General features: G+C 37.6%; 1 protein-coding gene across 1 annotated transcript; it reads left to right on the top strand.

The window, feature by feature from the left end:
* Positions 1-276: 276 nt before the first annotated feature.
* On the top strand, positions 277-26,670 carry PRKAA1 (protein kinase AMP-activated catalytic subunit alpha 1; the record flags this gene model as incomplete). Its single annotated transcript, XM_084233067.1, is given in 11 exon segments — positions 277-376; positions 11,451-11,592; positions 13,187-13,280; positions 13,701-13,737; positions 13,740-13,744; positions 16,427-16,571; positions 17,723-17,810; positions 21,035-21,259; positions 23,324-23,810; positions 23,923-24,049; positions 26,426-26,670. Coding segments are annotated over 11 exon segments (1,695 nt in total).
* Between the last annotated feature and the right edge of the window lie 616 nt (positions 26,671-27,286).

Below are 27,286 nucleotides of genomic sequence, written 5' to 3'. Positions count from 1 at the left end.
CTGCCCGGGCCCCGGGCTCCCGCGCGCAGGTGGCCGGGCGTCCCCGCCGGTTCCGCCGGGCGAGGAAGGGGTGTCGGGCCCCGCCCCGCGCCCCCCGCGGCCCCGCCAGGGGGAGCGTCTGCGCCCGGCGGCGGGCGGCGGGGACCGGCCGGGCGGGGGGGCGCGGGCTCGGCGCGGCTCCCCCGCGTCCCCACCCTCCCCGCCCGCCCGCCCGGCGCGGCCCGCCCGCCCCTCGGCCGCCGCGGCGCCCTGCGCAGACGCAGAGCCCGGGGGAAGATGGCGGCCGCCGAGAAGCAGAAGCACGACGGGCGGGTGAAGATCGGCCACTACATCCTGGGGGACACGCTGGGGGTCGGCACCTTCGGCAAAGTGAAGGGTGAGTGCCCCGGGGCGGGCGCGGCCCCGGGCCCGGCGGCGTCTGCTCCTCGCGCCGCCTCAGCCCCCCCCGCCCGGCGCTCCTCGCCCCCCGCGGCAGCGGGCCCGGCGGGAGCCCAGCCCGAGGCCCGCGGGGTGCGGCGCGGCCCTCCCGCCGGGGGGTGGGGTGGGGTGGGGGCGGGCCGGTCGTCATGGCGACGCGCCGCCGCCGCCGAGGGGCTCCTGGGTGCGAGGAGCGGGGAAGCGAAGGTGTGAACTTTCGCAGACCGCGGTGTCGGGGCCGGCGCGCCCCTAAGCGGGGCGGGGTGCGGGGGGCTTTCCGGGAGTCCCCGAGAGGCGGCCGCCTGCGGTCGGGCTTGGGCTCGGCGCCAGCGCCCCCTCTTCCCTGGCTGCCCCGGCATTGTCCGCGTTTCCGTTCTCTTTGGGTGGTGGAGTTTCAAGTGTGAAATGTGTCCCCCCAGAATCGGTTGCTTTGGGGGTAGATTACAGAATTAAAAAAAAAAAAAAAAGGCCATCTCGTAGGAAAGGAGCGCTAATTTTTTTCGGAGCAGCTCAGCTCTTGACTATAAACTGGTCCAGTTTGCGACGCATGTTTTGTGCTCTGAATGCAGACTCTGCCCTTCGGGGTTTGTGAATGAGGAGTTTTCGCAGGTTCTCAGGCTCTCACCCAAACTGGAGAGCAGATGTCTCCGCATAGGACTTATTAGTTCATTAATGCAGTTCGTATTCATGTTAATAAACAGGGACCGTTTTTGAACTTTTTCCAAAGGAAAATAAGGGATTTCTTACTCTTGTGTTTCAACGCAGTACCCTGGAAATAAAAACTTGCTCTCCGGGCCGCCAATTATGCCACAGAAAGTTTAACTGCATACTTCTGGAGGCATACGTGTTTATTTCTTTAACATATTTGACTTGGTTATTAGGGATGTAGAGAGAAGTGAGGAACCGATAAAAATAATGCATGCATTGGCTTTGTGCAAGTAATAGACTATGACTTGCATATATATGCCCTTGGTAAATATTTGACTTGAAAGAAAAAAAAAAATCGTGAAAGTCTATACAGTGAGTTGCTAATTGAGCCTTGCTCTCCCAGAACTAAATAAACACTTTATGATTTTATCTAGGGATGGAAGAGGAGAACCCTTTCTTCTCTTGACCTTTCTGAGTCATATAACTGGAAAATTGCTCTGTAGTCCACAGGGAAGCAACTGCCTAAACCTTCTTTTGCAAGTCAGCAAGGCCAACAATGTAAGAAAGTAAGAAGCAAATGCCAGAATAGGGTAATAACAGCCATTAGGGTGGGCCTGAATGAGACCCGGAGGATGGAGGCCGGTTCTCTGTCCTTGACTGTATTTATTTTGAGCTCTTCTTAGCTATTACAAGTTGTCTTTAGTTACAGGTATTTGAAAGAAATAGAAATGCTCATTAATGTTCCTCCTCCCATCATTGTGATGTCTTGATGCCCTCACCCCTCCCAGAATTCTGCTTGGATTAGGGCACTCATCATTCTCCTAATATAGACCTGAGAACAGTCATGTCTCATCTTACATACCGAGTGACTTTGGCATGGCAGATTGGAGCGCACAAGGAAATGTGTTCTTTTCTAGATTTGATTTGTGATGTGACTGTGACAGGAATCTGTTCAGTGATTGCTGTTCCTTAATCTTCACTCCTCCACAGATGCTCCTTTTGAAGTGTCACCCACTGTCAAAGTCAATAGCCGAATCTCTAAATATCTTTGACATATTGAAAGACTAATATTAGCCAGAGGGCCATTGGTTTCATAAGTTAAATTTGTTCATAAATGCATTAGTTAATATTGTTCAAAATCCTTGCCCAGTACATTTCTAAAGTTTATGCTGTAACAGTTGGGATGCTTTTTGCCACAATTAATAGAGAATCCAGCTCAGCTTGGCCAAGAACATCTCTTTCTGTGGTTCACTCCACCAAGAAGGCCCAAGTACCTCTCCTAAGTCTCATTAGGTTAGGCAGGTCCTTTGATTAGGGATGATATGTGCCAATTTGCTGAGGCTTGTGTTCCTAAGTAGGCATTACTGCTTGGGAGAAATGTGGCCCACCCTTGAATGAGTTGTTATGGAGGCCATCATCTCTTCACGAGATTGGGTAGTGTGGGGAACAGGGTACCTGTTTATACAGAAGTGATGTCAACGTCAAGAGAAAGGTAGACATGGATCATGTTGGCAACACACGTTAGTCGTAAGAATTCTTTTTTTTTAAGATTTATTTACTTACGCATACAAGAGTTGGGGTACAGGCCAGAGGTGTGGGAAGGTGAGAGGATTCACCAGAGACAAAGTGGGAAACAGAACAGGCAGAGTGACCGAAGCACACTGCTGAGGAGAGCAGCGGGCGAGCCAGGAGAGGTCTGCTGCGCCATGTGGGAAGCTCCCTGGCTGGCGGGGAATCGAAGGCTGGGGATCGAACTCCTGTTGCAGTGGCTGCCGATTGCTTCATAGGCTGTGTCTTAACTGTGCCACCAGGGAGGCCCCATGGCTACATTTTAAGGAGGAAGGTTTTTTTTTTTGTTTTGGATAAGAAGGTGGTTTTATTTGTATGACTAACAAGGTGGCCGCTCTTTTGCTCTCCTGAGTGCTGGGCACTCCATTTTTCTGGGGGGCCTTCTGGATCACCCTGCAGCCATCAGAGCTGATTTTCAGCTACCCTATCTTCAAACTCATCTGCATTAAACTTCTTGAAGTACAACTTTTTGGGAATATGTATTTTCTGTCCTCCAGGTTTCGGACTTGAACTTGGCCATAGGTAGACCCTCAATGACATGCTCCTTGTTCTGCAGCTTGGTGCAGAGGCACATGATGACTTGGACAGTGTGAACCCTGGCCAGTGACCTGGGGCTTCCCACAGGTACCCTGCATAGCTGTCTGGTGTCTAACATTTCAGGGACAGCATGAGGTCAGACATAAAGGATCCCTGGAAAGGGCTGTCTCTAAGGTCCCTTAGAGCAACCATACAAGCAACAGGTCACATACACTACCGAGGTGGCTGCTGTTTGCAGCCATTGAGCACCAGGCTCCATGGGATGGAAGGGAAAGCTTAAACAGAAAATCAGGGCTAGCTTGAGATTATGCTCGAAATAGCTTTTATTATTCCTGGGGTTTGTTTTTCTTCTTTGGGTTGTCAAAGTGTAGTTTTCACTCCCTTTTGGAGTCCGCTGCACGTTATAAATGTGGATGAACAAAGAATCATGTTACATGATTAATGATAAAATCATGTTACATGATACATAAACGGCAATTTTCCTAGAGAAGATGGTTTCGTTAGTGAGATAGATAGTAACTGACCACTGTCTTGAATGTGTAGTAGTATAAAATAATCATAGAAATTATTTTAAAATGTCTTTAGGTAAAACATCTGTATCTATAGATCTACATGTGAAAATAAATATCAGCATCAGTGAATCTCAAGGATATAAGATTAGGCCACAAAAGCAAGTTATTAGAAGAAATGTACACTCTGATATTACTTAATTAAATTTTAGGACACACAAAACCACTCATTCATATTGCTGGTGGTATAAATTGGAACCACCTCTATAGCGTCTGGCGGTATTGATTACAATCAACCTAGCAATTCAATCTCTAGGAATGTACCTGTAAGTATGAAATGATGAGTTAACTATTCATTACCATTTCTGTAAAGGTTTTGTTGGAAGTACCTACCTTTTTAACAGGACAAAAAATAGGCATATCCATACAGGGATATGCCTTGCAAATGGTAAGAAAAAAAAGAAAAGGAAAGAAAGAGACTTTATGTTATTTAAGGAACAATTCCCAAGATAATTGTAAGAGGGAAAACAAGGGGGTAGTAGAAAAATGTGTAGAGGAGTATGCCCCCATTCACATACAAGAAGCGGGCCAAATACATACATATCTCAGTGTAACTGCTTGCACTTGGGGAGAGTGGCTCTTTGAAGATACAATGAAGCTGTTACATTAGTCGGGAGAGGGAAACTAGGTAGCAGGGGTACAAATCATTATATATCCTTTTGAACTGTATAAAAACTATAAAAATAAACATGAGAAACATCACTACACATCGAGATAGTGGTTAGTTACCTCTTGGGAGAGAGGGGGTAGAAAGGGATCCGGGAGGAGTCATGTCAGGCTTCAGTTGCACCTATAATGTTTTATTGCATAAGCTGATGGGCTTAAGCATTGGTGGGCACGGGCATCTGGCATAGTCTTTTGGGATGCCTGGCATGTTTTGTTAAAGAAAGGTAGCTATTTCCAGTTTCTGTGTGCTGCTTTTAAAGTTCCAGAATTATTCCCCTACTCATTTAGCAGTGAGGTTTTTTTATTCTTTAGATTTCAGATCGGGAATGAAATGGCTAAGTGATTAGGGTACCTCCAGGATTTTCAGTAGATATTTCTATCTTTGTGGCATCTCTTTCCTATTAAAATTATCTCTTTGATGTTATGATTTTATTTCACTTAAGGATTACATTTCTGATAAGAACATGTTACAACATTCTACAGTTAGAGTTCCTTTTAGTTATAGTAACAGGTTGTTACTAATATTTAGTTGACTGAACTGCCATTCTTATGAGGGAGACATTGTGAATGCTGGTAATGTGCACATGGGTGACATGTAAGACTCCCATTTGTTCAAAAGCAACACCTGAGCAGTGCTGTAAAACAGTGACAGCCTTTGTTTTGTGTTTTGGAAAAGGGGAAAATCTTTGAGTAATGCACAGTCCTAACAAAGTCCTTTTACTCCATTGATTGACAATTTGACACCATTGATTGACAGTTGAATTGGCTGCAACTGAGTTTCGTCAGTAGAGAATATTTAGCTCAGTTTCGAGATGATAATCCAGAGTTTGATATTTTTACCAACCCTCTTTTTTCCCCTCCCATTAGTGGTTTTGAGTGGGTAGGTTATTCAGAAGATCTGCCCCAACTTGATTAATAGTTTTACTTCCACCGATTACATAATCTCTAAGAGTCTCATAATTGCTATATTATAGGTTTATTGTGAGGCTCAAGTATGATAATGTGTGCTTCCTAAATTATAAGACATATTTTCAAAGTTATTAGGCAACTGAAATTCTAACATTGAAATATATTGATAATTGGGTTCAAAGCAATATTTCTCCCTAAGGCAGGAAAACATAACAAATTATCATATGATGGCCTTGAATCAGCAAAATTTTGCTGGGAAGAAAGGGCTGAAAGAGTTCAGTTAGAGGGAGTACTGCCTATTCTGAAAGGGAACATATTTTAGAGTCATTGGTGTTAAAACATTATTTGAAAACCATGGAGGGAAAAACTTGGGTCTAATTAACACTGGGAAGTACCGGGTCAAACAGAATTGAACAGGTTTCTTTATTGTGGGGCTTTTCAGAGCCTTTACTGTGTTAGTACGCACAGTGAATTTCCAAAAGGGAGACATAAGCCTTTCTCAGATTTGATTATGAAATCTTTTTCTGTGGAAAGGTTTCCAGTCCTAGTGTCTTGTAGAGCCTATTTTGGAAAATCTATTCTAATAATTTAAGTTTTATTATTTTTCTAGCCCATAGAAAATTAGAATCTCCAAATTAGAACATTGGAAAGGGGGCTGTAAAGAATTGACTTCTGATGGGGTCTGAAGGATGAGACACAACTTCAAAAAGTAGAAAACCACAGGAGCTGGAACACAGTAGCCCAGGAACAGCAAGTCCTGCCTGACTGAGGGCTGCTGTAGATGTCTCTGTGTGAGGGCATGGCATTAACTGATGCTGACACAAGTTGAGCATTTGCTTGGTTATCAGTCATTATATACAATCTTTTCCTTGACTCTTCTAGCTGTGGAGGCTTCTAGCATTCCTTGACTTGTGGCTGCCACCCGCCATGGGTATGCCTGTGTTCTCTACTTAGGGGTCCACTCTAAATCTAGGATGATTTCACTTTGATGACTTTAGCTCTTTACATCTACAAAGACCTCATTTCCAAATAAGATCACATTTAAAAATTCTTGGTGTGCATGAATTCAGGGAGGACACTATCTAGCCCACTACACTTGCCATTACATTTTATGAGATTTTACTTTTATGTTTCTTGTCTCTCCCTTATAATACTTTGACTTTTGAATAACTTTCTAATTGGTTTGAAAGAATGAATAAATTGTATTCTTGGTATCTTCTATTGAAATTGATAAGAGGTGGGGTCTCCCTAGTGGCGCAAGGGGTTAAGACACAACCTATGAAGCTAGCTGCAGCCACTGCAATGCGAGTTCAATCCCCGGCCAGGGAGCTACCCACATGGCGCAGCAGACCTCTCCTGACTCGCCCATTGCTTCCCTCATCGGTGTTTCAGTCAGTCTGCCTGTTCTGCTCCCCGCTCTGTCTCTGGTGAATCCTCTCTCCCCCTCCACACCTCTGGCCTGTACCCCAATTCTTGTATGCATAAATATATAAATAAATCTTTTTTAAAAAAGAAATTGGTAAGAGGTAGGTTTTCCATAGACTAGATTCATTTTCTGATGTAGGAAAAATGTCATAGTTGCAGTATTTGGAACATAGCTGCAGGTATTCAATTACTTGTTAAATGAAGGAATGAATTTTTAAATCCTTATTGATATGGGGAAATTCAGTCCTATTTTCAGAATTACAAGACTGTACATTAAGGATTCTTCTGATATGTTCATCTTCTAATTATGTTTTTTAAAATATTTATTTTGTATTATTATACTGTGATATCCTTTTTGAGGATTACCTTTTTTAGAAATCATCATACTTTTATACTTTTTAGAAAAAGCACAAGGTTTTGTGACAGGCCTGGGTTCAAGTTCTGTTTTTACTAGTCACTAGTTGTGTACCTTGGGCAAGTTATTTTATCTTCCTTCAGTTTCCTGTAAAGTGTTGGCTGGTGATGCTAATCTTCCAGGGTTGGTGAGAGCTAGAGGCAGTACTAAGTGATACCCACTTAACGAGTGAGATGTAGACCTTAATTATATTATGTATAATGAATCAACTATATTTATATTTTTAAAGTATGCATATACAAAATCTAACTTGAGCAAGAAACAAAATAAACTTTTTTACAACACAAACTTTTTTATGAAGCAAAAGAGAAAGGAAAAAACCAAACCTCCAAATCTAATTGAAACCCAACTCAAATGAACCTGTTTTTTCCTCTGGGCTTTTGTGACCATATAGGTGTTCTTAAAGTGTTCAGGTAGTAGGTGAAATCACTGGCAAGGATTTGGTGCTATGTATGTATGTCTAGCAATAACCTGTTGGAAATTAACCAAAGTCAAGAAATGGGTTGAACTTTGGAAGCTAGAAATCTCAGAATTGGAGGTGATGGATGTGTAGAGGATAGAGTAGGTTGATAGGATTGAAGTTTAAAGGATAAGAGCTAGATGCTTAGAAATTAAGATGTTATTTATTTAGCACTTACTATGTGCCTAGAGAAAGGCATGCTACAGCATCTAAGTTGGCTAAGGGGAACCTCTGTTGTTATTCATAGGTAGAATGATACGCTACTCTGTATTACTCATGAGTTGAATATTACTTGATTCCCTAATTCCTTGTCTGTCACCGTTCTGCTGTTGCTAATTTTTCTGTAATCTTTAAAAATGTATGTCACATTTCTGCAGTGACCTGCTCCTTTGTAAATGATTTTCATTGGCTTGTTGTAAAATGTGTCTTGTTGTTCTTTTATTGCATAACTTCTTTATTCTCTTACCACTTTGAAATATTTTATAACTTTTTCTAAAACATTCACATATTTCTCAAGCATTTTTAATGTCTTTTTGTTTTATTCTTTTGTCTTCTGGTAGTCTTGTTTGATTTGGTTTTTCTTACTTAGTTTGGTCATCTTCAGAGGCCAGGAAGATCCTAGGGCCCCAGGTCACTTCCACTCAGTACTGTTTTTTCTGACTTTGTTACCCAGATGCTTAGTATCTGTCATGCCAGATGGATGAATTTGAGAGAATGCTTTGACTCTCCCATTCCAGTTCCTTGTTAGAGTTTTGGATACACCTTAATTGTTTCTTCAAGTTATCTGAGATTGAAATTGGGCAGGATATGATATGAGAGAGAGTGATTGATTTGTTGTGAATTGACGTTCAGGTTGAAATGGATTCCATTTTAAACTCTTTCCAAATCTGGTCTTATTTAGTCTTGTAGTTATTCCCCAGTGCTCTCTCATCTGTGAAGTCACTGGGGTAAGATTCCCACTAAGCTGGGGCTTGGAGATTTGGGGGGTAATTGGGAGAAATGACATTAGCACTACTCTATGTATTTAACAGTAAGGATTTAATAGTAAGTTGACTGCTCTTACATACATCTGATCAGTATTGGAGATTGGAGAAAGCCTTATCTGAAATTATAGTGTACTTGATTTCCAAAATTCATTTCAGCTATGATGATAGGTTTTTTTTTTTCCCTCACTAATTTAAAAGGAGGTACTAATGGAAGTATATTCTGAGTACACTGTTACTCTGCCATCTTCTGGACACTCCTGTAATTTCTTAGTCATGGATGGTTTCAAGATTAGTTGAGCTGTATAAACCGCAATTGGAAAGATTTGTGTTAGGGGTATGATGAAGGATCTGGACAAAATGGAAGGTGAGTTTATGTGGGTAAATAATATTCTTTAAAAGGATTGACAGGACTCTGACTTAAACATTTTTCTTTGAATCTTATTTAACAAAGACTTTTTTCTCCAGTTGTGAAATATCTAACCTAACCTTAAATTTATTATTAATAATTAAAATGTTAAACAAAGTAGCAAATACTTAAAAACTCAAAAATAGTGAGGAACCTCACCCCCGTCCCACCCTCAAAATTGCAGGGTATATAATGGGACAGAAGAGCCCTTTACTCGTTGGTTAGTCTGATGGGAAAAAAAATGTCCAGTTGTTGAAAAATCATTGGACTCAATGATATGGAGGGTTCTCTTTGGTTCTAAAATTCTGTGCATTTTATTAAATTGTGAAGTATTTTTTTCTTCTTAGAAAGTTATCTCATTCTCCTCTGCTTAAGAAACCTGCATTGGTTCTCAATTCTTGGGAGTTTTTAAAGGATACTAAGTTTAGTTTCATTCCAATCCCAGATCAAGCTGAGATTGGAATAATGAGAAATATCAATAATGAGTTTAAAATATCAACATTAAGTTTTCAACTAGGAAAGAGCAAAAAATACTGTATTAGTTAGTCTGCTGGGACTGCTCTAAAGAAATACTACAGACTGCAGAAATTTATTTTCTCACAGTCTATTGAGGGTAGACATCTGAGATCAAGTGTTTTTAAAACTTGGTTTCCTCTGAGGCCTCTCAGCTTGCAGAGAACTATCTTCTTGTGTCCTTACATTTCCTGTGTGTACCCCATGGTGTTTATATGTCTTCACGTTTCCTCTTACAGGGATACCAGTTAGTAGGGCTCACCCAAACTCTCTTAATCACCTGTCTGAAAGCTCTATCTTCATTCTGAGGTTGTAAGAGTAATGGCTTCAGCATACAAGTTTTGGGGGAGACACAGTTCAGCCCATCATCAATATAAGTAAGAGGGGTTCTTGTGATTATTACCCTTGATTTCTAGCTGGTGTTTATTAAGATTGACAGGGAGAGCTCTTTGATATTATTAGTCCTATAAACTGCTTTTTTATTTAGAAGAGAACATTTTCCTTCTAAAAAGTTAAAACCCTAAATCACTTATTTAAAAATTTAAAAAAATTTCTTTTGGTAAATCCATACATGTGTACTTTAAAAATCTATAGTGTGTAGAACAATTTTCTGTGCCTACTTAGTGTTTTCTTGTATTCTGTTTTTTTCCCCTTAACCTTCACATTTCAAATTGTTATATGCATGCATATAAACTATCTGTTAATTCTTATTGACAAACTATGTTGACTTCCTTTTTGGCAGATGAGCATTTTGGCTCTCTTAAACCTTTTCCTCTCCCAGCATATTTATATCATTCTTCAAAAAAAATGCATATTTCATGTTTTTATAATTGTGACTATATAAAAATGATTAGCTAAGCCAGTATACTTTGACTATATTTTCTTATAAAACTTTAAATTTGTCTTGTTACTAAATTATTTAATTTGCTTAGTTTTCTTTGAGCCTAAAGTTAAATTCCCCATATTTTCAAGTGCCTTTGTAAAATCTCCTTCAATGCAGTCTTCCATACTTTCAAATCTGTAAGATTTTTTTTCTTCTCCTCTCTAGAAATAATCATCTTGGATCCTCTATTGTATTTCTCGTAGGTCTTCTAGACCACCTGCACATCTGCTACTTAGGACTTTGCTTCTTTACCATATTGAGGATTCTTTCAGTTTTTCTCTGTATTGTGTCCCTTCTTTACTTGATAGCATCTTTCTTGGTTTCCTTCCTGGTTTTGATGGATTATATAATCTCCAGTAGGCTTTTGAGTAAGGGTTAATAAAAGCTAAATTTTTGGAAACTTTGCCTCTATAAAAATGTTCTAAAATATTTCTACTAACACTATTGAGATGGCATAGTATTCAGAACAGAAAGATCGTTGCCTACATTTTTTTTTTCTTATTTTCAAAAATGGAAAGCACTTGGTTTCATGAAGCAAAATTTAAAAAGTTCAAGGGATTCAAGGCAGAATGGATGGGACAAGTGAGTTGTTTGTAAATATAAGGGAGCTTTTTTGGATATGGAACTGTTTTATGTTTGATTATAATGGTGATTATGCCAGTTTTTACATGTGTAAAATCCATAGAACTTTACACAAAGAGAGAAGGTTCAGTTTGTATTTATGATAGTTTGAAAAATGAAAAATAAAGAGAATTTAAAAGTACAAAAAAGTATATAACAAAAAGGAAATCTTTTTTCTTTCTGCTTCTGTTAGTCTTTCAGGAAGAAACCACTGTTACCAGTTTCTTATATATTCTCCCATTTAAGCACATAAATATGTAAACATTCAGAGGTAAATCAGGTAGAACTGAAAGGAACTTGAATTTGCTTGAGTAATTTCCCAAAATGCTAAGAGTACCACTCTTCAAGTACCTTATGTTATTGTGCATATCGAAATATTTTATTAATAAAGCCTGGCACTAATTTATTAAATTATTTCTCCTACAGTTGGCAAACATGAATTGACTGGACATAAAGTTGCTGTAAAGATACTCAATCGACAGAAGATTCGGAGCCTTGATGTGGTAGGAAAAATCCGCAGAGAAATACAGAACCTCAAGCTTTTCAGGCATCCTCATATAATTAAACTGTAAGCCCTGATTATATTAAATATAGTCATTGATTTTTGTCATTTTTGTTGACCCACTTAATCTGACAAGTGATAAGAATAACTGACATTTCTTCAGCCTGTTTCCAGAGTGATTTTAAGTTTCTTTTGTGCATGTATTTATTTAACCCTATTCACCGTCACTTGCGCTTGTATTTGTTTTTTACCCTTGTGCTTATGGCTGTTATCTTTCTCTTTCTTGTCTTCTGGATTCATGCTCTTGTGATAATGTTCACTGCCATTATTGCTATAGGAACTATGATTTGCTATTAAAAACTCTGTATCTCCAAATTTCCAGATATCAGCCTCACTAAAGGCAGTGCAGCAGAAAGCTTCCCTTCACCCACACAGCTTACATCTCTGATTAGACAAATAACAAATAATAGAATTTCAGGAATTCACTATTTCAAAGGGGCAGTAATATTACCCTTGTTTTGTGTTGCCAATTGTAGGATGCATGGATAACTTATTCACTGCTCAACTTATTTTGTGGGCTAGAAATTAAAACTGCTTAGATTCTTGTACTGAACTAGCTGCTCAAAATTTATTTTTCTCTCACCTCTTTTCCTTTGTGAAGGTGCCATGGCTTTCAGTAACATCCAAATGCTCATAATCCCTAAATGTACATCTGCTGCTTTGAAACTGCTTCCCTGAATTTCAGACTCATATGTCCACTGCCTACTTGGATGTCCTATTAGGATGTCCATTTGATTGTCACCTTCCGAGATCTACTTTTCCCCCAGTTTTCATCATTTCTGTTAATGTCAGGGAACAAACTTAGGAACCATCCTTAACTTCCCCTTCTCTCTCTCTTGCTACCATCCATTCCATCTTTAGCTTTAAGATTTATGTAGAGTCTGACTCTCTCGTTCCTTCTGTGCTATTAGCCTAGTGTGAGCCTTCATCTGTCTCATGGACTGCTGCAGAAGCCTCCTGCTTGCACCTTTACCATCCACAGTCAGTTCTTTACATTGCTGTCATGAATTAAAATTACCCTTTTAATAGACCAAATCACATGGCTACTTTGCTTAAAATTATCAAAGCTTCTCTCTCCTGTAGAGTAAAAGCTAAAGCCTCATCATGACTTGTAAGGGTCTGTGCCCTCTATTCTCCAGTTCCACATCTTATTTCTCTCTTCCAGCTCACTCTGTGCTAGCTTCTTGCCATTGTTCCAACATGCCAGGCAGTCTTCCTCCTGGGGGCCTCTGTACAGCTGTTCCCTCTGCCTGGTTCATTTTCTAGATAATGGCATAGTTTGCTTCCTTACTTCCTTTAGGCTCTGCTCAAATATTGCTTTATCAGAAAGGCCTTCCTTAAACATCCTGTAAAAAAATTCCCCTTAGTTTGCTTTATTTTTCTTCATAGCATGTTCCACCACCTAAGTTGCTTATTTATTTAGTGTCTGTTTCTGGCTTCTGGAACATGAACTTCACGAGGGCAGAGAATTTGTTTTCTTCCCTTTATTTAGCTTTCCCAGCATCTAGCACAGTGCCTGGTATATTATAGGTGCTAAACAAATATTTATTGAATGAATATACATGTTTTCATACTGGTAGATAATGTTTTCTCTCACCAGGTACCAGGTCATCAGTACACCATCTGATATTTTCATGGTGATGGAATATGTCTCAGGAGGAGAGCTATTTGATTATATCTGTAAAAATGGAAGGGTAAGCAGTTCTGATTTAATCCTGTGTACATTTTGTAACTTCCCTATTCCTTACTAGCATCAAAATATCAAAAGAAATTTTGTTAAGAGGTATATTTAAATTACCAGTTTCCTCAGTATATTTGTCTAGAATCATAGACTACTTAGAGCTACAAAAGACCTTAAAGATGATCTCCTTAGTCTACTTACACAGATGTGGAAACTGAGACTCACAGTTTTATATTTGTTCAAGGTCACAAGATTTATTAATGACAGATTAGATTGAGACCCAGAACTCATGACCCCTAAGTTCATTATCATACAAATACTTTTAGTATGTATCAAAGTATTTATTTAATCTTTCCAAAATATTAACTACTTAAAGGTCTAGGTCTTGCTAGTAAATCCTAGCATTTAAATTGCATTCATTTTTTGGTTTCAGAAATCTGATGTACCTGGAGTAGTAAGAACAGGCTCCATGAGGAGGTAGGAATTAGACTTAAAGAATTTAGAGTTGGAGGGAACTTTAGGAGACATTTTAAACAGTCCCTTAAATAATAGATATGAAAACTGAACACAGTCCCTGCCCATATATTCCTCATATTCAAGTATGTACTTTCTGGAAGAGCCAGATCTAGCCCTGAGAAATCAAATTAACTTTTCCCCTCTCAGTCTGATGATCTTTATATCATTCATTCATTTATTCTTACAGCATGTCTGTTTACTTCATCAAAACCAAAACCAAGCTCATTACCCAAGTTAGTTTTGATTTCATTATTTCTTAATAGTCTTCATTTTAATTGCAGATATTTCTCTTCTCTACTCTCTATACAAACCCTCTCTGCTCCACCTCACCCTCCGCCAATATGTTCTGCTGTCTGGAAAATGGGAAGCAGGCATAGTTGAATTGGTGTCTTGTTTTCTTATCTTTTGCATTTCTTGATCATTTTGCTTTATATTATGGGAATTTTCAATTTTTAGCTCTTAAATATTAAAATTCCAACTGTTAAATTTTTTATTTCAAGGACTTCTTTCTTGTTTTGTGAAATTTTCTTTTCTTTAAAGAGCCAGTTTTTTGCTCCACAGATCTAATCACCTTATCTGTCTAAAGATGGCAATTAAAAAAATTCTCTCCTGTTCCCTGCATTATTTCTATGCTTTCTACACTTCTCCTCTCTGGATTTTTTTTCTCTTCCTTGTTTATTTTATTGGTCTTTGTCTTTTGTACATGGCCTTTCCTTTGATGTCTGGTGATTCTTGATTGTCACTCCTATTTGAGAGTTATGTACAAATGCCAAGCTCTTGTGGGTAGAACTTATTGATTGATGGGTCTTCTCATAGGTTGTATGTTTTACTGGGATTTATCAAATGTCAGTAATTAAAAGTTTTTCCCCTGAATCAGACAGTTGCTTTAGAAGAAACCTCCTTACTTCCTTGAGGGTATTAGTTTAGCTGCCAGCACTCTGGGAGTGAAGTAGGAAGAGAAGTACAAGTCTCCGCCAGTTAGCATGTTGTCTTTATCTCATCTTCATGCTTTCCTGCTGATGCCTCCTTGCTGCTTTGTTCTTGAGAACAGAACTGGTTTAGCCTTACTAAAGAGTAAACCACAGATCTTAGTCTCCAGGAGTGGTCCTTTTAAAATTTATCTCACTTGGTTGTCCCATCTTCACCCTACTTCTCACTTGAACCTTTAGGGATTCCCAGTGCTTCCTGTTTTTAAGCTTCCCCAGGGTTCTGTGTGCAGACTGGGTGATCATTGGTTTCTACCCCTGTAGGCTTAGATTTTAGTCCCTGGTCAGTTAAGTCTTTATTACTGTTCATCCGTTCTCTACTTTGGTGATGAGTCTTGATTATTGCTGTATCTTCTCTTGCTCTTTTCATCTTTATATGCTAATGGAATTTTAGGAGGAATACTGAAAGTTCACTCTGCTGATATTTCTGTTTAACAGGAAATGCACGCCTAGTTTTCTAATCTTTTCCTTAGCCCTGTGTGCTGTCTTTATTATTAATTTGCTATACATACCATTTTTGTAGCCCATCTAGCCAAATAGCTCTTATATTTTGTTTAGTCAGTTTTCTTCTCTTTCACATTTAGAATACATATTCCTCTTTCTTTATTATATTTAATATAAAGTTGTGTTAAAAACTGACCCATATTCTAGAATAAAGATGTTAGCTTGCTAATGTATTAGTGTTTTCTCTATAGTAAGGGCATCTCAGAGTGCTTAGGTAGTCTTAATTTTGCTTTCAAAAGAAATTACCTTTTCATCTTTCCTCCCAGGATTATTCATGCCAATTAAGGTGTAAATGCCTGGTTTTAGAATGTTAATTTGTAAGCTGTGTCAGTAATTGCATATTAGAGTCCTTTGCCTGGAGGATTAATCATTTTTTTTTTTTTAATTAAAGATGACTTCTTGGGAGTAGGCATGTCAAAGTAATGGTTATCGCTTGTGGAGAAAGCATCATAAAATAAAAAAAAATAGGCTAAACGGAAAGAGAAGTTTAAAAATATTTTAAATGTAATTTACAAAATAAAGGATTGTGTATAAAAATCTTTTATTTCAGAATGTATAATAACATGATTGCATGCTAATTCATTAACATTGCTTAAAATGTAATTTCCTCCAATAGGCTAATACAGTATCCTCACCCCAACATAATTCTGTGTGCCCTTATCTTGCTTTGTTTTTCTTCAAAGTACTGTGACTTCTTGATGTTCTGCTTATTATATATTTGCATCACCTAGATTAGGGTCTTTGTTTTTTATTTATTGCTATACATGATTATCTAAAACAGTGCATGGCACACTGAAGGTGTTCAATGTATATTTGTTAAAGGACTGAAGGAATGAATAAACATTTCCAACATATAGAAGAAAACATGCCTTGTTTCAGGTAGAAATTGAAACTACAGTAGCTCATGAGCAGAAGGCAGTTATAATGTAGTCATGATAATGATAATATTAAAAATTGACAATTTGGGTTCCAAGTTACTCTTACTAGCATTACTGGTTTTTTGCTTCATCTGTCTCCTTCCTACTTGAGGAGTATCTTATGAATGGGATTAATTCAGAAGTTTTCACATATTTGGAAATTCTTATAGGTTGGGGAATTACAGGTTGAAGAATTTATTTTGAGAGAATTGAGCTGTCTCTCTATTTTTCTTTAGCTGGATGAAAAAGAAAGTCGACGTCTGTTCCAACAGATTCTTTCTGGTGTGGATTATTGTCACAGACATATGGTGGTCCATAGAGATTTGAAACCTGAAAATGTCCTGCTTGATGCACACATGAATGCAAAAATAGCTGATTTTGGTAAGATTTTTATAGTTCCATATGTTTGTTATGTTTAGCATCAGTAGCATTCTTGAGATAACTTCCACTCTTATGTCATAGGCTACATATCTTAAAGTCATATATTCTCACCATCTTTTATGAGAATACAGAAAGGAAAAAGGATCAGCTTATGTCTTTCAAATTGAGTTTTATGACAGTACACAATTTAAATTGGCAGCATTAGAAATGTCATTTAAAAAGACACTGTTATGTGCAGGAGAAGTTAGCAATTTTATTTCTGTTGTGTTTTGGTCAAGTATGGGGCAAGGAAAGAGAGTGGGCTGGAGTTAGTCAGACTTTGAAAATTAGAAGGTAAAGTGAACAAAAATTATTAAAAATAAAGTAAAGTAAAATTATTAAAAATTAAAGTAAAATAATTTCTCTTGGGGAACTTAAAATGATTTTGTTTTTTCTTTATTTCCCTATTTTCCATTATGTTCTATATAAAAATATCATTGACATTATTAATTCTAAGAGCAAAATGAATCTCTGCAATTCTCTTTTGCTTAGAGCTTCACAGGAGTTTCTTACAAATTATGTTTTCAGTTTTGAATATATATATTTTAATTGCTAGCCAACTCATCCCTGAGCTATTTTTTTTAAACTGATTAAGTTATTTGATTTATTCTTTAATTGTTATTCCTTACTCATCATGACTATTTTTATTCAGTGCGTTTTTGAGGAGGCAGAGGTTTCTTTTTGGAGTATCACTAAGAGGGAACTTGGATAGTCACATTATTTATTTTTTTCTTTTTTTTAATGAATCAGAGTGGGTTGATAGAAACTTTGGATTTTAATTCTTCTATTCATCTGTTCCAGTTCATCTATTTTTTCCTAGTAATTTCTGTATTAATAAAACTTAAACATTCTAAGTTTATTCTAGTAAACAAAATAAGCAATAACTTTAATATATACTCATTAAGCTCAAATGCTCTAATTTATTTGTTGGAAAAAATTGCAGATTTTAGGGTATAATAGTAAAATTATTTGGGAACAGTAAAAAACAGGATTTTGTTGAAGCAAGGAGCAAAATGATTTATCTTTTTAATGCAAACCTGGTTTTAGTGTTTAATGGAGTTTTGTTTTTATTTTTGTCTCTGGGAAATCTTGAGTACTTTGTGCATTTTCAGGTCTTTCAAACATGATGTCAGATGGTGAATTTTTAAGAACAAGTTGTGGCTCACCCAACTATGCTGCACCAGAAGTAATTTCAGGAAGGTAGTATTTAATATCCCCCCTTTCCATAAAACATGTGTAATTGTCTTTTGTACTAGATTTTGTTATTTATTTATTTCTAGTGAGAGGAAAGACATTTAAGACTTTTTATTTTTGGGCCTCCCCTGGTGGTGCAGGGGTTGAGAGCTGGGTTGCGAGGCTGCCCGCAGCCTCTGCAGCGCCAGTTCAATCCCTGGCCACCGGCGAGGGTCCCACCAAAAAAAAAGGACTTTTTATTTTCTTATCCAAAAAATGTTGATTTGGGCCTCCCAGGTGGCGCAGTGGTTGAGCGCTGAGTTGCGAAGCTGCCCGCGGCCTCTGCGGCACCGGTTCGATCCGCGGCTGCTCCCTGGCCACTGGAGGAGGGTCCCACAAGGCGCGCAGACCTCTCCTGTAGCCCGCTGCTCCCCTCAGCAGTGTACTTCAGTCCTTCTGTCTGCTCTGTTCCCTGCTCTGGCTCTGGTGAATTCTCTCACCCTCCCGTGCTTCTGACTGTACCCAGTGCATGTATAAACAAACCATCAAACAAACAAACAAATAAATAAAACATGCCTCTATAAAAAAAAATTAAATCAAAAAGTGTTGATTTAAGAATCAGACATAAGTAAGGATGTTTCTATTCATAGAGGAGAATGTTGGTTTACATATGAGAATACTTTGATTTCCCCCCCACTGCTGTGTCAATGTGGGTATCTCTTTCAACAAACCTGTCATTTTCAACTGAAATTGTCTTCTCCCTATGTCTATCTTCTTTTATCGTTTTCCTCCTTCTTTTATCTTTTTAATAATAATCCTGCGCTTCTGAATAAAATAAATAAATAAATAAAGGTAGGGAGGTAAGACATCAATCAACGAGTAATACAGAAATATCTAGTAGTTAGAAATGGTTTACTATTTACTGAGATGCAGAATTAAAAATGTAATCTATAGCTTTAATTTTGCAAGTAGCTAGGTTTTAGATAGTGTTTTTAGATAAAGTGTTTTTGGAGAATTAGATGGAAGTATTGATAACTTCAGATTTCATTTGTTTGAATTTCATTCTTTCAATTTTTAAATCTTCTAGAGAAGACAATAGTATAAGAATTCTAACCAGTAACTTTATTTCAGTAGTTGCCAGCATTGGGAATATGAGCATCTTTGTACAGTACAGCTTTCAAGTAGTTTATTATTTTTTTAAAATATTTATTTATTTATACAAGCACTGGGTACAGTCAGAAGCGCGGGAGGATGAGAGAATTCACCAGAGCCAGAGAGGGGAACAGAACAGGCAGACCGACGAAATACACTACTGAGGGGAGCAGCGGGCGCTGCAGAAGAGGTCTGCGCACCATGTGGGACCCTCGCTGGCAGGCGGCTGGAGATCGAACCCATGCTGCAGAGACTGTGGGCTGCTTTGCAGCCCAGCGCTCAACTGCTGTGCCACCAGGGGAGGCCCTCAAGTAGTTTAGATGACAGAAATATTTAATGTTTTTAAGAGCACTTTTTCTTTTTTTTTAAAGATTTATTTATTTATGCATACAAGAACTGGGGTGTAGGCAGGGGTGGGGGCGGGCGGGGAATGAGAGGATTCACCAAAGAAAGAGTGGGGAGAAGAACAGGCAGATTTACTGAAATGCACTGATAAAGGGAACAGCAGGTGAGGCAGGAGAGGTCTGCTGCACCATATGTGGGTCAGCTTCCTGGCTGGGGCTCGAACCTAGGCTGCAGTGGTGATAGCACTGAGGCTTCACCTCTATATCACCAGGGAATCCCCCCAGGGAATACTTTTTTTTCACTCTATCGCTAAAATTGAAAACAAAATTAAGTTGGTCTACGTTTTTATATAATTAACTCTTTTTTTTTTTTAAGATTTATTCATTCACGCGTACAAGAGCTGGGGTACAGGCCAGAGGCGTGGGGGGTGAGAGGATTCACCAGAGACAGAGTGGGGAGCAGAACAGGTGGACTGACCAAAGCACACTGCTGAGGGAGGGGAGCAGCGGGCGAGTCAGGAGAGGTCTGCTGTGGGTTGCTCCCTAGCTGGCCAGGGATCAAACTCATGCTGCAAAGGCTACGGACAGCCCCATTGGCTGTGTCCTAACCCTTGCACCACCAGGGAGGCCCCCATATAATTAACTCTTGATTAGATATTTAAATCACTTTTTTTATTTGAATGTTTCATATCTCAATTCATAATACAGAGATATGTAGAATGTGGTATATTGTTTTTGTTTTCATAAACTGGTTACTTTGTCTGCCCATAGAAGTTATATTTCTGCCTAGCCTGAGTGAATAGAGATTTTTCGAAATATTATCTGTTGACCAGTTCAATAGTTTATTTGCCCAATTTAAAGGAATCCTTTTCTGAAGTCAAATTTTTATATAGGTCATCTTATTGTCTGTAGCTAATTAAGTCTGTTGGTTATATTGTATTGCAAATAATGGTTTAAAATCTTCTCTGAATTAGCTTGACTTTATTCCATAGCATGATCCCCCCTAGGCAGGAGATTTGGGGCTACTGGAAGAGTAGGTTTGGAATCCATCACTAAAGAATATTCTTATTTGGTGAAAGATCATTAATTTCTCATTTTAACCAAACAGTAGTTTTAAATTCAATAATGGTACATTTGTTTAAGGTTTGGCCTTATTAATTGGATCTCATGAAGATCATAGAAAGGTGGTTAAAAAGGATTTTAGGGTATGGGGAATATAACAATAAAATTTATTTTAAAAAAAAAAAAAAAAAAAAAAGGATTTTAGGGGCCTCCCTGGTGGTGCAAGGGGTTAAGCACCACACTATGAAGCAATCTGCAGCCTCTGCAGCATGAGTTCGATCCCCGGCCTGCCAGAGAGCAACCACATGGCTCAGCAGACCTCTCCTGTCACACCTGCTGCTCCCCTCAGCAGTGTATTTCAGTAGATCTGCCTGTTCTGCTCCCCACTCTGTCTCTGGTGAATCCTCTAACCCCCACATCTCTGGCCTATACCCCAGCTTCTTGTATGCATACATAAATAAATCTTAAAAAAAAAAATTTTAGCTGTAATCTATAACTTAATAATATTCTTGACGTTTGTTTTCAAAGATAATACTGGTGGAATATTTCTATGTAGCAGATAGTAGTGGCTTATAGGAACAATGTTTTGATTAATAATTCTTTATGAAATATGTGTGTATAAATTCTTTGATTAATTGATTGACTCTTAAGATACTAATCATTATTTAATCTAATTGGTATTTCCTCTTACAGATTGTATGCAGGCCCAGAGGTAGATATATGGAGCAGTGGGGTTATTCTCTATGCTTTATTATGTGGAACCCTCCCATTTGATGATGATCATGTGCCAACTCTTTTTAAGAAGATATGTGATGGGATCTTTTATACCCCTCAGTATTTAAATCCTTCTGTGATTAGCCTTTTGAAACATATGCTGCAGGTGGATCCCATGAAGAGGGCCACAATCAAAGATATCAGGTAATAAAGCCGCATGGAGATTATCAGATCTCATGGTATAAGCTAAATGGGAGAAAAAGTTGCAGACAGTATGCATAATGTGTTTCTTTTATTTATGTTTAAAAAATACAGTATATAGACACATTTACTTATTTTGGCATTTTAAGACACACACTACACTAGCTACCTTAGAGAAGGCTGGTAGGAAGGAAGGCTTTATATTTTACATATGAATTTTTGTTTTGAAATAATTACAGTGAACATTATATTACTTTATTTTTTTTTAATATTTAAGTAAAGCTTGTGGAAAATAAAAAGGACCCCGGTGGGTGTTAGATTTTGTAGTGGTTCTTTAAGATTTTCTATAGTATACTTTATATTTGACTTTTATGTATTCACATTAGGATTAATATTTTTTGGTAGTAAATTTGTATATTGCTGTTTGAGATCTGATATCATAATTATAATTTTTTCCTTTTGTTTACCTCAAGGAATGAAAAAAAATAATTTTACCCTTTGTAGTAGTATACATTCAATCACATGTGATAAACTTGCTGTTTTGTAGGTAAAATATCTTTCAATATTGTTGGTTTCATATGGTTCAACCTAATAATTTTTTTTTTTAGAGATTTATTTATTTATGTATACAAGAACTGGGGTACAGGCATGAAGTGTGGAGGGTGAGAGGATTCACCAGTGACAGAGTGGGGAGCAGAACAGGCAGATTGACTAAAATTCACTGCTGAGGAGAGCAGTGGGCGAGTCAGGAGAGGCCTGCTGCACCATGTGGGTTGCTCCCTGGCTGGGGATCGAACTCATGCTGCAGTGGCTGCAAATAGTTTCATAGGGTGTGTCTTAATCCCTTGCACCACCAGGGAGGCCCCCAACCTATTAATTTAAAGAAAGGTATAAGTGATGGTGACAAATTGACTTCCCCAAATTTGGACAAGCCATTTCTGCTTAAGATTGTAAAAAAATCACTGCCAATCTTGTTTCTTCTACCATCATTTTTTCTTCCTTTCCTTTTCCCCTTTGGAAACTTCTCTTTAGGTTTTCTCATAACTAGAGCGCACATTTTTCTGTGATGGAGGAGACAGAATCAAAGAATCAGATGTAAATCTAGGAATAGTAAATAAGGAAGCATTTAAGGCAATGAAGATAAAGGAAAGGCTGTAGGTTGAACTTAAAGCTTTATTCCTTTCCATTGACTCCATAGTGGACTAAGGATGAAAGAAACGATGAATGTCAGGGTATGATTTTACCACCAGAGGAAGTGAACAAATTATTATTTGTAATTTATATTTTAAAATATCTGAGAGATGCTTTTTCTGGGTCATTTGTCTCCTTCCCCCATTTAAATATAATACATAAACAATAGGAAAGGACTTAGAAAACACTAAAAAATAAATAATGGCTACCCAGAAGATAACCACCCAGGAGATAATCATTATCTTTATTCTTTTGGGTGTTTTTGTTGATTTTTTTTAGTTTTACTGTAGTTTTTGACATGGTTCAGATCAAACGTATCCTTTTTTTTTTTTTTAAATATATGAAGTTATAGGAAATTGGTATAGGAAATCATAGAGTGTGGCCTCTCAAATCTTTTTTGAAAAGGGATGAAATTCTGACTCTGCTACTTACAGTGTTTATAACCTTGAGAAGTTCCTTAATTTGTTTGAACTTCAGTTTCTTCTTTAATAAAGGGAGGACCTCCCTGTTGGCGCAGGGGTTAAAGTCTCAGCACTGTCAAGCTACTACTGCTAGCCACTGTGGCATGAATTCCCACCATGTGGGGAACTACCCACATGGCACAGCAGACCTCTCCTGTCTCGCCCACTGCTCCCCTGAGCAGTGTATTTCGGTACATCTACCTTTCTGCTCCCCACGCTATGTGGTGAATCCTCTCACATGTCCCCCCACCCCAACACACCTCTGGCCTACAACCACTTTTTTAATGCATAAACAAATAAAAATATAGCTTTTAAAAAAAATGTAAATGCATTCATAGTCCAAATCCCCCAAACCATTACTCTCAGTCTCCTCTCTACTTAAAGTCCTTTCTCTGACCCTGCCATTTGCTCTTAGGGAACACGAGTGGTTTAAACAGGACCTACCGAAATATCTCTTTCCTGAGGACCCATCATACAGTTCAACCATGATTGATGATGAAGCCTTAAAAGAAGTATGTGAAAAATTTGAATGCTCTGAAGAGGAGGTTCTTAGCTGCCTTTATAACAGAAACCACCAGGACCCGCTGGCAGTTGCCTACCACCTCATAATAGATAACAGGAGAATAATGAATGAGGCGAAGGACTTTTACTTGGCGACAAGCCCACCCGATTCTTTTCTTGATGATCACAGTTTGACTCGGCCCCATCCTGAAAGAGTACCGTTCTTGGTGGCTGAGACACCAAGGGCTCGCCATACCCTCGATGAATTAAATCCACAGAAGTCCAAACACCAAGGTGTAAGGAAAGCGAAATGGCATTTGGGAATTAGAAGTCAAAGTCGACCAAATGATATCATGGCAGAAGTTTGTAGAGCAATTAAACAACTGGATTATGAATGGAAGGTAAGAGAGAAATCGCATTCTGATTATCAGCACACTCATTAAACCCACAGTCTGTAAAGGGTCTTATGGAAGTATTGTTTTTCACTTTATTTTTGTCCATTCCTTATGCTAGGTGGTAAACCCATATTATTTGCGTGTTCGGAGGAAGAATCCTGTGACAAGTACATACTCCAAAATGAGTCTACAGTTATACCAAGTGGATAGTAGAACGTACTTGCTGGATTTCCGTAGTATTGATGGTATGTACATTACACCAAATAATATATGTGATGTGTTAGTTCTTTTACCTGACTTGGCTTTCTAGACTTTTTTTTTTTTAAGTTTATTGACTTGTTCTTAGTAATTCAAAAGCAAAAGAATGACAAAGGTGAGATTTTATGCTTTTGTGATGTCAACATTTGTGTATCTTTTTCTTCTTATAGTGTCTTCTTGTCCTTTTTAATTTATTTTCTTCTCTAAAATCTAAAGCTAGATACAATCTGATCATTCTGATCCTAAAGTAATAGTTTCTGTCACATTTCTGGTTTTGCTTTTTTGTTTGGGTGTGGTTCATTTTGTTAAGATAAATTGTTTTTATTTAGAAAGAAATGTTGACTTTTTGGGTAAGTTTTTATTGTTAAAATAATTTTTATTTTACCTGATATTTAATAAAATTTTAATTTTTCATTTAAGAATTATAATAGTTACTTGATTTTAGAGTTGAGAGATGTAAATAGATTTGCATAGTAGCACATAGAACATGGAATTTTTGTTGAGTAAGGTTTATCTCATGGCACTGAGAAATATTTTATACAGTTTAGGGACTCCTGGTTAGTTTTCTCATCTGAATCAGCCTTTTTCCTCCCAGTCTGATAATAGAGAAAGATATGCATCTTCTATGAGTTTTGTGAGAGTCATATGATTCTAATTTTATATACCTTTCAATAAAATACTCTTAAATAAGGTCACTTTCATATAGAATACATTGTATAAGGATGTCTGGGATTAAAGCATTTTTAGTCCAAGATAACTATGATAATTGGCTGAGAGTGATATTGTCAGCCTTAAGCTAGACTTTTGTATATTTCTATTTACCCATAATTATAAATAATCACAGACCTTAATTTCAAAGTGTGGCAATATTTAAAATTTTAAGTCAGGTGTTTTAATTAGTCATCAAAATAGTTGATCCTACTTAAAGTGCTTCCTTGAATTTTATTAATGAAACATTGAATTATGTTGACTATTGCTTTACTATTTTCATAGTTTAAAAATTAAAATCTGTACTTAGAAGAAAATCTCTGATTATAATTATGTGTAATTTGCCAGAATATCTTCTTAACTGTTTAGCTTGCTTCGGTCAAAGTAAATTAATACCTCTGCAAACATTTTGTTGTCATTTTTGTTTTTAAATGGAAACAATACCTTATCTGCTAAGATATGTATAAGATTATAACAGGCTTCTAGTAAATGGTACAATATCCCTGAAATGCTTTGAAGTTTACATGAATTCAGATTTCCCATGTGCATCTGCCCTTAAACATAATCGATCTATTCAAAAACCTGATGGAACACACTTGACTCATAGTTGGAGTAAACTCATAGTTGAAGTAAATGTTGTTTTTCTCCTCCCAGCATTGTAAAGAGGTAGAGTTGTATATATGTGTCCTGTCACAAACTGAGCTGTTAGTGAAGTACAAGTTTATAGCCATTTGTCATTGGCCAAATCAAGTGAGTTAAACTATGTTGCCACTTTTGTTTAAGATTGTATGGAATTGCTATTGATAGATGAGTTTCATCCATGAATTTTTTGGTATTTTTTTAATAAATACAAAGATAGTGTCTATATAATATCAGAAAGACAGGTTTGATCTGTGTTGTGCTGGACAAACCTGTTTGCTTATATTTCTGTCATGATATTTATCTGCTCACTCATACTGTAATGGAATGGGTCCTTTTTATTGTAATTGGAGCAAATTCACAACCTTAAGTTTATTAGCAACAGGTTTAACAGTTGAATGACTATTTACTGTTTTTGATTATGTTCCCAGCTTTAGTTTTCCCTTGAGTTTTGTTCATTGGAATTGTTGCTGTTTTATGAGATCTTAAATATGAAGAGAAAGTGGGAGAGTGAAAAACATTGAGATGAGAGTTAAGAGACTTGTATTCTGGATTTACCTCTGTTCATATATTACCTATGGCAAGTCACTTAACTTTTTTAGGTTTGTCATTTTTCCTCAACAAAATTAAGGAATGAGTGAAGCTAATTTCTAAGATTCCTTTTAAATTTTAGGTGTAGTCTATGATTTTTTAATACAGAGGGATTGATTTATTTATTGCTAGGGAATGATGTTTATTAAGCCCAAGTTATTAATTTGTTGGGCTCTTAATTTTGGGTTGTGAGAGCAATGAGTAGCTACATACTGTACCTAGTTTTGATTTGCTATCAGGATATGCTATGTGTGTAAAAGGCAAGTGGTTTAACACAGGTTCATTGCTTCTATTTTAGAAGATATTCAAAGTAAATGTACTCTTGATAGAGAATAGTGAACTCATTTAAAGAAACAAATTAAATACTGGTAAACATCTCTGGGAGGTTTCGTGGATTATAATAAACTGAAGTTCTTTCTACCCAGATGAAATTACTGAAGCCAAATCAGGAACTGCTACTCCACAGAGATCGGGATCAGTTAGCAACTATCGATCTTGCCAAAGGAATGATTCAGATGCTGAGGTACAAGGAAAATCCTCAGAAGTTTCTCTTACCTCATCTGTGACCTCACTTGACTCTTCTCCTGTTGACTTAGCTCCAAGACCTGGAAGTCACACAATAGAATTTTTTGAGATGTGTGCAAATCTAATTAAAATTCTTGCACAGTAAACGTAGAACTCTGCTTATTTCTTTGATAGCAATAAGCATGCATTATAAATCATAGCCAAATACTTCCATTTATAATCAAGCTACACATAATTATAGCTGAGGATTGGCCTTTTGGAATGCAGTTTGCACAGGAATTAGAATATGATTAATAGATAAAAGCCTAATGTGCAAAAATGAATTAAGATAATTTTGTTGTTCATTGTTCTGTAGGTATATATCGTAATATAATATACATAATGAATTATAGGTCTCTCAGGCTCACTTGATTTTTGGCTGTTTTATATTTAGTGTACACAGGGCTTTGTAGAAATATTAATTTACCGTAAAGGCCTTCACATATATTACCTGTTGATGTGTTATATATTATTTGCTTCATAAATTTATTCAATAAATATTTGCCTAGAACCCCCAGAGACCTTTATAGGTGATTTTGTTTTCTGGGTTCCTTAACTTCTTATATAGCAAGTATCTTCCACAATGGTGACAGTCTGGATAACTGTTCCATATCCCACCCCTGAATTTACTCTAGTATATGATAAATCACATCAAAGGCAAAGGTATTAGACACAAGTTTTTTCTTTAGCTTGGTAAATCCAAAAATAGACAGCACTTAAAT

The sequence above is a fragment of the Talpa europaea genome (genome assembly GCF_964194135.1).
Source record: "Talpa europaea genome assembly, chromosome: 5".
NCBI lineage: Eukaryota > Metazoa > Chordata > Mammalia > Eulipotyphla > Talpidae > Talpa > Talpa europaea.
Note: the sequence above shows the minus strand (reverse complement) of the source record. Positions and strands in the feature narration are given on the sequence as shown.